Genomic DNA, 12,023 nt, shown 5'->3' on the forward strand with positions numbered 1-12,023 from the left:
CCCGGCCAATGGGGGCGGCGGGAAGCGGCGCGGGCGAGGGATGTGTGGCCGTGGCTTCCCGCCGCCCCCATTGGCCCGGGACGGCGAACCGCGGCCAGTGGGGCCCGCGATCGGCCGAACCTGCCGCATCAGCAGGTAAATAAACTGGCCCAGCCTGCTAGGGTGCTTACCCTGGCGAGCCGCGTGCCAAACGTTGCCGACCCCTGATCTAGAGCATGTTTCATCCATTTTGTTGCTAGCTCTGTTTTAATAGATACAGGGTCATTAAAACCTTTGGCACCCACATTCCTATGGTGTAAACTGGACGTATCTCCACTCTCCAAGGGACAAACATAAGAGTTTGACACAACATCTAACCGGGAGTACTGATGCCCCAGGAGCATGGCTTAGTCAGCCAGAACTAACAGGGATTCAGGGGTGCCTACAAAGGTGTCTGTTATCAAACAGCTCTCCTTTGGAGCCATGTGACACATTCAGTCTACCGTCCCTGTCGAAACTCTGGGCAGGGCAGAAACTGCAGGATTGCCTGCCCTCCTCAGGCACTGCTTTCTTGGCCCAGCGTATAAGTTGGACTCATACTTCACACTGATGTTTGCTAGTTTTGTTCAATTTAGTCCTTTTGCAGCTAGTGCAACAAAACGTTCTTGAATCAAAAACCCACATAACACTCATACCAAGTTCTTAATTTTATAAAGGCTATTTGGTTTACTGCCTTCTTGATCAACTTTTTTGGTGGGGAGGGGTATCAAATTTGTCATGAACTAAATGTACAGAAGATATTTACAATGTTGTCATCAACATGGTATATTGCAAACAGCAGAAACTAGATTAATGAGAGCAAATGCATCCATTGCTTCTCAAACACAATATTGCTACTGGTGCAATACAGATAGAATTCAGTACAATTAGTTGCTGCTATATTGCCCTCCATCTTGAGTTTCTTCCTGAGACAAGACCATGCTTGCTGCTTTTTCTGTGGCATAAACCTACTTACTGACTGATACATCTTCAGGCAATAATTGTAAAACAACCTATTAAGCAAATGGATTTAGTTCCCTTGTTGACCAGAAGGCTTCTTTTAATTGAAGTTTTCATTGTGGTTTTAAGTCTGTAAGTTATTGTTTCTAACTGTGAGCTCTCACTTAAAGAAAGTAAACAAACGAAAGTCAGCTTGGAACAGAATGGTAAATGATCCACCAAAAATATTTTGAGCGTTCTTGCTATGCTATGCTGGAGAGCCAAAAAAGAAAGGGGTAGGGTGGGAAATGTAGCTTCCATTTTCTAGCAATTCATTGATCCAGTGCTTTCTACATAATTAAACTAAATGGCAGTATGTGACGGTTACATGTCATGTGGGTGATCTAGCAAGACTAGCACACTTTAATTGTATGTTTTAAGAACAAAGTTTTTTCTCTGGCAATCTAAAATGAAAGTTCAAGTCTTCATCTGTTATGTGCTACTCCTCTCCGGAGAGTGGACAATTTTCTAGTGTTTGATAAATGTCTGTAATATTTAATACTGATATAGAGTAGGTTAGAGTGCCTTGGGTGTTGTTTGAACCCACTAGAAAGCTAGTGTTTTTAATAAGTTGCTTTATAAGGTACCTTTCACATTGGACTTGGTTTCAAGCAATAGCCAAGACACTAATAGATTCTGTTCTGTAATATAATTTATGTCTGTACCACCTGGTCCTCTTGTTCAGTTTTGAGTGTTGACCATAGGGAATAATACTGTACTTAAGGGACCGGGGGTGGGGGTGGGGGAGCAGAATGGACTTGATGGCCCATAATTGGTTTCTTTCATCTCTCCATTATCTGATTATATGGCTGAACTATTTAGGAATGGTCCTTATGGGTAAGGTTTGACTCCATTTGGTAATGCAGTTTTGGGAAATTTGCACTGTTGCTTCTTGTGCTGCATGTCTTCTTTTGGGAAGGGGTCTTTAGCTCCTGGGGTTAACAACCCCCATAATCTTTCAGAGTCACTTAATTCACCAAGGAAAAAGAGAATCTGGACAGAATGAATAAATTGTGGATTGAACTCACAGTGCTGCTCAGTTTTTGATACTAAAATCAAATAAATTTTTTTTAGCTTGATTTAGCTTTAGACTTCAGCTGGTATATGATCAGTAAATGCCACAGCACGCAGTATCTTACTTTAAAAGACTGAAGAGATTCTGATAATTAATGGAGAGAGGATATTCAGCAGAACAATGTTCTCTCTGGTAACTGCACTGTCATAAATGGTCATTGGTGTTCTGCAGCTGAGCCACTAAAGGGGATTATAGTCAAAACTGGTGTTGCTGCCGCAAAGTCATTGGTTAAAATGAAGTTCAGCTTCAGCTATTTGTATTCAGGTGCACAAAAGCTACAGTCTAGATTTTCACTGAGCATTATTCATATATGCATCCTAACTGAAGGCTGCATGAAAGAGTAACATTGATAGTTACTGGCTTTATGAATATTGCAGATTCTATAGAGGAATAAGTTAAGGGCTCTGTCTAACGTGGTAATGAATTATGGTTGGGTAGAATTGATAAAAGTCTAATCTTGCACAAATCACATGCTGGCAAGATATCAAAAGCCTGAATAGATCAACATAAACAAGATGCTAAAATTGAAAGCTAAAAAAGTGGTTATAAATGTATATTGAACAGGAATAAGCCATAAATTGAAACAGCCGAGTTGAGGAACTCAATAAATCTGTTTCTTTGAAATCTTAAAACTGGGAATCGATGTGACTGATGCTAACCACATATTTTTCCTCATTTCTTAGATGAGAAATGTTTTATTAAGTCAGTGTCTGTAGAACAAAGCTTATACAATTTGATTGTAAATATCTTATTCAGAACCGTTCATTTTTGGTAATTTAGAGACAAACAGATTATAGGTTTGGGGTTTTTTTATATTAAGCTTTCACCATCATAAAATGTAACATAATCTGAGTTATACACAAGTTTTATGTAAAATGTGATAAACATACCAATTATAAAGCTGTTTATCAAGTCAAACAATGTCTCTGTTCATCGTTTCCTAATTTTAGTCTAGTTAGATGAAACCACAGCAAACTTTATAGCTTCAAATTAGTTTTACAGACATGGTTACCTAAATTTGTTTTTATTTTTCACACAAAAAATGCAATCCTATTCAGTATGAGACCCCCATTGAGTAGAATGAAACTTTTATTTATAAATAAACATTTTACTGATCATTTGGCATGTCCAGCTAAGACACAAAGATTACAGATGACCAGGGCTTCAAGCAAGTGCTGTCAGGACAGGAAAGTTGGATTTCTAGTAAGTTGTGGGAGAAGCAGCAATGACACTTGGTGAAATCCTATGCAGGGGGAAAAGGTGGCAAGACTGGGAAGATGGTAGTGGTGCGCTATGACTCTTTGGGTTCAACCCAGACCGGTAAGAGGTTGTGTTACCACCTGCCCTGTAGTTCTGGGTGCCTTCGATGCTGTGTTGCTGCGGCATGCAGCCCTGACACCAACAACCAGCATACAAACATGTACAGTAACTCCCCACTTAACGTCCTCTCGCTTAACGTTGTTTCGATCTTATGTCCCTGCTCAATTACAGAGCATGCCCCGTTTAAAGTTGTGCAGTGCTTTGCTATAATGTCGTTCGGTTGCTTGCTTTGTCCACAGCTGGCAGCCCCCCTATCAGCTCCCTTGCGCCCCACCCCCGTGCCTCCCGCCTGCCGGCAGACCCCGTGGATTAGCGCCTCCCCCCGCCTCTTGCCCGTGGCAATCAGCTGGCTTGCAGCATTCAGGAGGGCGCGGGAGAGGAGCCTGCATGCCTAGTCCTTGCTCCCCCTGTCTCCCGAACACTGCAAACCAGCTGATTGCTGCGGGCGGGAGGCAGGGGAGGGAGGAGCCTGCACGCCGAGTCCTCGCTCCTTCCCCTCCCTCCTGCCCCCTGAACATCGCAAGCCAGCTGATTGTCGTGGGCAGGAGGGAGGGGGAGGAGCAAGGACGCAGCGTGCGGAGTAAAGGGGGAAGAGGCGGGTTAAGGGTATGGGCTTGGGGGAAGGGGTGGCAAGGGCAGGCCGAGGGTTGAGCCCCCTGCCCCTGGTGCTTGCATAGTAGGGGAAGCTGCTGCTGCTGCACAACGTACTTCTCCTAACCTTCAGCCTCCTTGCCTGCCTCATTGTCTCCAGTGCCACTGGGCTGTGCCTGTGGGGTAAGGCGGGGGCACCTCCCAACTATAGTACTGTACTGTATGGCCAAAAAAAAAATTCCCTGGAACCTAACCCCCACATTTACATTCATTCTTATGGGGAAATTGGATTCGCTTAACATCATGGGGGGAGGGATAGCTCAGTGGTTTGAGCATTGGCCTGCTAAACCCAGGGTTGTGAGTTCAATCCTTGAGGGGGCCATTTAGGGATCTGGGGCAAAATCAATACTTGGTCCTGCTAGTGAAGGCAGGGGGCTGGACTCGATGACCTTTCAAGGTCCCTTCCAGTTCTATGAGATAGGTATATCTCCATATTTCACTTAGTCGCATTTTTCAGGAACATAACTACAACGTTCAGTGAGGAGTTACTGTAGGTCACACCCTGACTTCCACTGCCCAGTTACTTTCTGCAGAGTGACCCCAACAACCTCCGAATCCCAAAATTCCTTTAGATAAATTAACGAGCTGCAGTATACTGTCTAAGTGGAGTTAACAATAACTCTGATTTCAGGCACAGCCCTGAAATGGTTTATATTAAAGTAAAACAAGTTTATTTAACAAAAGGACATAGGATTAAGTGATACCAAGTATAAGGGGAAAAGATAGAAAGGATTATAAGCAAACAAAAGTAAAATATCCTTCCAAGACTAGAACTTATTTTCAGCAAGTTAGTCTTTTGCCTAAGCAGGTTCTCTAAACTTAGTTCCCAGAGACTTCAATCCCCGTGGTTGAAGGATCCAAATTTGTGAATTTTTTAAAATATTTTTAAAGAGCTCTGGCCCCTTTAATTCCCCAAGTGATGGATAACTCAAATGTCTTTTTGCGCCTCCCCTCCTCCCCCTTATGTCACCCTATAGTTCATTGTCTTTGTTAGAAGAGGCAGGAAGTCTTCCTGCTGTTTTTCCCTTCCAGGGGATTTCCCATCCCCTTTCTGACTTGTGTGCAAATGGGGCCTCCATTATTTTGATTCGTAATCTTTAATTTACATTGGAGACAGGTGGGTAGCTTCTGTTTTTGTCTATGGTTAGTCAGAGACTTCAAAGCATAATCCAGTGAGTATCCATAATTTCTCATATAGTGTTAATGCATACATTTCACAAGGCTATTAATCACCAGTGTCTCTCAGGCTTTCATAAGACCTTACTCGATACACTTTTATAATACAGTAATATTGTATTCAATCAGTTGATTCAGCTGCTTATCATGTGAGATTCAGACCCCCCTATTTATAGTTAAGAATTATTGCCCTAATTTCCTTAAGCAGAAGGAACTTTGTTCAGATTTCTTTAATGAGACAAAACTCCTACAAGAGTAAATATGGGAGGCAAATGTTCTCTCATCCTGCTTTCTATGGACTCTGTGCTTGCACTGCATCTAGTACCCTGAGACCCTAATCCCTGTTGGAGTTTCTGGGGGCTATGGGTTTACAAATGATAGCAGATTTTTGGCTTGTGCCCAGAAAATTAGGTATTACCATACTTATTGTCCATGAGAGTTTGCAACTTAAGTTCACAGAGCCCATAGAAAGTAGGGTGAGAGAAAAACATTTGCCTTCCATATTTAGTCTTGTAGGAGTTATGTCACATTTAAAAAAATCTGAACAAAGTTCCTTCTGATTAAATAAATTCGGACAATAATTCTTTCCCTAGCAGTATAGATCTACTCTTTACCTCAGGAAAATCATGTAGTTTTTAAATATAGTTGATATTTTTAGTATCTAGGGAAAATGCCTAGGATTTTTCAGTTGTTCCTCTGCAGGTTCTGGTTTGTATTTCAATTTAATAGTGATATTTTTAAAAATTGTTTTGTTAGTCATTAACTGTGTGACATCTACACTTCTTATTGCAGTCCTCAGATCTTAGGCTCCAGCTCAGTCAAGCAACCCCATTAAATTCAATATATTGATATAGAAGAAGTCATTGGAGCTTATGAATGTGCTTAGATGCCTTGCTGAGTTGAGGTCTTAATCACGATGCTTGAACTATTCATTGCATTTCATGGATCATAATATTCTTCCAAAGTTTAATCTATTTGTTGATGTAACTTTTCCTCATGCATTACTTGTCCATTTGTCTTTCATTCTGCATAGAAATTAAAACGGTATTTTGGAATGCATTACACGTACAGTTGGCAAGGGAATGTTTTTGGCCCAACTAACTGAAAAAACAGTGTCGTGTTGAACTGTACTCGTCTTTCGTTGTTTCACAGCATTTTCTCATATAGAAGAAATGTACGATATATGGCTTTAAGTATGAGTTGTTGGAATGAGATGCCTGAGATTAATAATCTCTTCTTTCAAAAGAGACATAAATATATCCAGTCACAAAACTGCTTTTCTGTCTAAATTATGTAGAAATATGGCCTTTAGAAAAGAAAAAAAGGGGGGGGGAAGGAAACTTCCATCTCTACTTTGTCTAAAATTAAGCTGTTAACAAAGACTTGTCTATGTGATCTGTCAAGAGCAGATCTCGGAAGCAAGAAGATGTCAAAAGAGTATGGAGTTCTCCCAATAATATTTTACCTATATATATTTCAGTAGCTACCAAAATAAGGTTATTATTGGGAATGGTCTATGATAGAGTCTTCATGCCTTTGACAGACTTCATAAATTAGCACCTAAATGAGTGGAAAGTGGGTTTTTTTGCTGATGAAATGTCAAAAGTTGATTGGAATGAAAAGGGAGCCTGAAGTAGATGAAGCAATTAAAAATCTTTGTCCTGATGAAATGACAGATAAGGGGAGATTGTCAAAGGCACCAATGGTCATTAGATACATAACACTCAGTGAGGTGCCTAATTGCCATTTTTTGCCTTTGAAAAACTCTTCTTGGTCTATTGTAGATATACTCTCCCATTATAAATATTACTGCTGGTAAAGAATTTTTCAGTCAATCTATCCCTTAGTCTATAGGCAGCAGGAATCTGGATCCAAGTTGCTGTAGTCATTATCTCTGTAGAAGACTATTGGAAATGCAGTCTCAATTGAGTAAATAACGAAGGCTCTAGGTTCACAGGAATGGAGAGGCTTTGAGAAGAAAATTAACTGATCGAGGATGTGGTTTCAGTGTAGGGATAAGCCTGAACCAATATTCCAAATCAGAACACCCTAAAGCTTGAGTTTGTTCATGTTCAAGATCAGACACTGAGGCTTTGGGACCATGTCTGCTTCAAAATAGGGTGCATAAAGCCAGACTACATTGGGAAACTGTCCCATTCCTAACAGTGGATTTTTGGTGAGAGCTGTTTGAAAATTTTTCCCATTTTCTTTTTTCCTGCATCTTTTTTAGCAACTTTTGTTTCAGCCACACCACCCTTGAACTGCTGTTAAGAACAGTTGTACTGCTGTAACAGCTCATCCCTTTACAGTATAGTGCAAATGTTAACATCTCTTGTATTAAGCTGTATTATTTTAGCTCATTACTATAGAATACTGTAGTGTTTTAGAAGGGCTTTTCAAGAAGACTTAATCCACTTTCTTCCAACTCTTAAAATATATGCACTCCAAAATATATGCACATCCCTGCATCCATTATACAATTCATCTGTACAGTTGCCTGCTGACCTCAGTGGAAGCCACATGCAATGATGAAGCCAGCGTAGTGGGAGTAAATTACCCCACATCTGCTTGCTGTGGGGTTCTTACACTTTCCTATGAGGTAGCTGATGTTGGTTACTCTTAGAGACAGAATACTGGACTAGGTGGACCATAATTCCTATCCACTGTGTCTGTTCCTGTGTTCCCATGTCACTGTAAAGCAAATACTGGCTATGTGCAATTCAACCCTCTGTTGTTTTTGTTGTTTTTTATTTATTTTCAGCAATCTGAGCTTTCTTCTGAGGAGCGTCCAGAAAGACTCGGAGCTGCCCAGCAGCACCGAAGGAAAGTGGCATCACTAAACAAGCAAATCTCGCAGAAAACCAAACTTTTGGAAGAGGTAGGCTTGTGTGGGTAACAAAGAAAAAGCGTCGGTAAATGTATTTGACCACAATGCTTTTGCCATTCAGAAAATATTTGAAAACTACACTCTGTACCAGTAACTTGTCATGCTGAACATTAGTTAAGTATCTTTTAATGTCTTGCTTGCACATTTTTTACTAAGACAATTATGCAACTATTATGTTAAAGAATAGGATACCATTGTGAATGTGATGCTACATACAAAAGTTCCTTTCATATCTAAATTGAAAACCTCTAACAGAAATACTTTCTAATTCTTTTTTCTCCACCTCCACTGTTGGAGTGTGGTGTTGAAATGGTGATAACCACTATATTCAAGTAATTGTTGTAATGGTCATTCAGAGATGCTTGGTGAATGCTCAGCTTCTCATGTGTCTATTCTTCCCAGCCCACATCTGTACACCAGCGTAAGGGTCATCCACAGTCTGGCTCAATAAAATCTCATGGTTGCTTGCTATACATCTTGAAGACTTTTGTATAGGGGGTTCAGCATTTTAATGGGTAAATCTATGGTAAAGTTATCAATGGAGCATAGTTTTTTGAACATAGCTCAGTTATCTGAATCTAACATTAAACGAACACAAGGTTAGGACTAAGTTATGGAATGAAACCCATACATACGTATATGTATGCATTGACAATTTGAAGTATTAATTAAATTTATCTTAAATTAAATTTACGTTTTTAAATAAATAAATAAAATATTTTTCTTGCTTCCTACTTTCCCCTTCCCAACCAAAAAAAAGTTAGATTGAAGCTTTTTGGCTAACTTACAAATTTTTGTAAAGAAAGTTGGGTTATTTTACTTAGAAAACTTTTATTTGACAGCTAATTAAAAATGCTAGTAAACGTTAGATTGAATCTTATAAGGGAACACACAGAACTGGAATAATTTCTTTTTCTGTTAAAGCTAATGCAGTTCCATATCTTTATTGCCTTCTAGCCTACCCCATCTGTCATAAACTGTTAACACTTTAATAGATATCCCAGTTTATTTAAAACTAGCACTGTATCTCCACTATAAAACTCCTAGCACTTATTTTCATCATACTTCCTGGATATTCTTATGCTATTCTAACATTTAATGGATCAAGTGTGTGTGTGGTATGTGGGTTTTGTCTGTGTCTGTGTGTATAATTCATATTGTAGCAGGGGGAGGGATAGCTCAGTGGTTTGAGCATTGGCCCACTAAACCCAGGGTTGTGAGTTCAATCCTTGAGGGGGCCACTTAGGGATCTGGGGCAAAATCAGTACTTGGTCCTGCTACTAGTGAAGGCAGGGGGCTGGATTCAATGACCTTTCAGGGTCCCTTCCAGCTCTGTGAGATAGGTATATCTCCATATAAAAAAGCCATTAACTTTGTCTGCACTTTACTCTCAAAGTAGGAAAAACCAAACAGATGAAATGCTTTTAAAACGTGTAGCAAAATGTGGGTGCTATATCAATAATAAGTAGCATGAATATAGTATTACTAACCTCCAGTGCTCAAAATTCAAAAGTAAGGCCCAAAAAATCATGAGATTGGCTTAAAAATCATAACCTCTTAACCAAAAAAAATCAGGATACACTCACTTCATGTTTTTCTCCAAAATTATGAGAGCTAGAAACTTCCTCTTTTATTTTTCTTTAAATTAAAACTGAGATTCTCAAGCAATCTCTTGATCCCAGATGGGGCTTTAAGAAATACACCAAAAATCATGACTGCTATCAACAGTGTGTATGTAATGCATATTCTTCAGTGTGCCTTACAAACAACCAATCCTCATGAAGCAAGTAAATAAATGACCTCATTTTGGAGACCCAGGGTAAGGCAGAAGGAAGTGAGGCAGAGAGGTGTTCTTGTCCTCAGGCATGGAGGGAATATGTGTCCTCCAGTATTAGAACTCAATGGATCCTTGCTGCCAATCATGTGCTAAAGTTATTTGATCGTGCCACAGTGTGTTGTACATACATGAACGTATCAGCGTGTGGGACACTTGCTTCTACTTACATACATGAAGAGAGATAAGGAGAGCTGCAGTTTCAAAGACAGAGAGAGATCAGCACACCAGACCCCTTGCCCTTGCCTGTGGATTAGGAGAGAGGGTCATCTCAAGCTGATTTTTGTGGGGGCGAGGGGAAAGGACAAATCATGTGCTCCAACATAAGTTGAAAGGGTCTTGGGATTTCTCTAACCTACTTCTGCTGACACTGGCCCACGACACTATGTGACTGCTGGAGCACACTGTGCTCTAGCACTGCTGCTTCTCTGTCCTCTCTCTACTAGGTATAGCTGAGCAGAGGGGAAGCTGCCACAGATGCTGGATCTTTGCCAGCTGAGCACACCCTGTGCTTAGGGAATTCTCAGCTGGACAGATTTGGTAGCTTTGCAGCCCCTGTGCTGCTCCAGTGGCACATGGACTGGAAAGCAGGAGAGTCTGGCTATGTATTTTTCTCCTTCCTCCTCCTGCCCTTTAAAAAAGTATTTTTTTTTTGTTAATTAAATGTTTAAGTGTTAAACGTGTGTCTGTCACTTGCTCCTGTGCCAATAAGCGTGAGCATAATATTCAGAAGAATCTTACTGGAACAGATGGTCCATTTCTTCCACAGTACTAAACGCTAGTGTGAGCATTGGACCAGTAGTACAGAAATAGTTCTTTCATCTGGTATATATTAAATGTGTTGACTTTTCTCCCTTTACTTTCGTTTCTGAGCTATTCCCCTGTCAGTACCCCTTGTTGTGTGAAAGACCTACACAAACAACAACAAGGAAGAGGAAAAACAATTTTAAAAAATATGAAAATGTGTTTGTGAAACGAGTAATGCCACTTTGCAGAACTTTATATCCCTAATATTACGCTTTTGCATAGTCTGGAGTAATACTATTGACTCTCTAGTTTGTAAGTTTCCTTATAAGCCCAAATATAGCCCCTTTTTTAACTTTACAGTAAAGCTCTTTTCTTAAATTTTTTACCACCTCTGGCCAGAGGAGAATTTTGTTTTGACTTGGGAAGTTTGAGTGGGAAGAGGCTTTAAAGTTAATTGGTTGCAGTGTTTTTGAGAGATGGCTTTTAGGTTTCACGTTTTGAAGTCTTAGGTCCCAATACTGCAATAAGCTTGGTTCATAGTTCAAAACTGCTTGGTTTTAAAAATATGTAAATTTGTTTTATATGTTAATCCTTAGTGAGAACTGGCAAACAGGATTAAAGGTTAAATTCTAATTTTTGGAGTTTTTGGAACTCTTAATTCTGACTCCTCAGGAACACCATGAAAGACTTTGCTAATATTATAAATTCTATATGTCTTGCAAAAATTACGAATTGAGTTAATGGAGTGTTTAGATCCACAACTTTAGTTTGAGCAGCAAACCAAACTCTAGAGAGAGAAAAAGAAAAAGAAAGCAAAATTCTTTAGATTCATCAATAACTAACCAAGGCAACTATGTGATCTTTTTGTTGCATCATTTGTCCTCCCGTCTTCTGACCCCAATTCCATTTCTGCTGTCACTATTTGTAGAGTTATGTGTAAACAGAGATTTTATGGAATAGATTTTTTTAAAGGTATTTGAGCACCTAACTCCCATTGAAATCAATGGGAATTAGGCACCTGAATTCCTCTAAAAAACTGGGCCTAAAGGCAAGGACCTTCTTATTATTTACCTGTAAAGTACTATATATCTCTATTGTTTCATATGTTATCAGGGGAGCTTGTAAATTCTGTGTGACAAGGTGAAATAATCAGAGTTTTCCTCGCTGCTGTCATCTTAGACTTTTGTCATATGTTTACTGTTAATAAAGACATAATAGGTTGATGCATATTAAGTAAATACCCTGCTGCTGCTGAAATCTTCTTTCCTCCTGACTGTTACTTGAAGAGATCAGTGACAATGATCAGAACAATAATG

General features: G+C 39.8%; 1 protein-coding gene across 1 annotated transcript in view; it reads left to right on the forward strand.

Annotated features, from left to right (window-relative positions):
* The window catches only part of CCDC93 (coiled-coil domain containing 93), a 108,439-nt gene that overhangs the window by 57,295 nt on the left and 39,121 nt on the right, over positions 1 to 12,023 (forward strand). Inside the window, exon 12 of the mRNA XM_024224507.3 lies at positions 8,001 to 8,117. Coding sequence (XP_024080275.1) covers positions 8,001 to 8,117 — 117 coding nt within the window. The remainder of the gene's footprint in view (positions 1 to 8,000; positions 8,118 to 12,023) is intronic.

The sequence above is a fragment of the Terrapene carolina genome, unplaced genomic scaffold, assembly GCF_002925995.2.
Source record: "Terrapene carolina triunguis isolate 2854851 unplaced genomic scaffold, T_m_triunguis-2.0 Scaffold62, whole genome shotgun sequence".
NCBI classification, from domain to species: domain Eukaryota; kingdom Metazoa; phylum Chordata; order Testudines; family Emydidae; genus Terrapene; species Terrapene triunguis.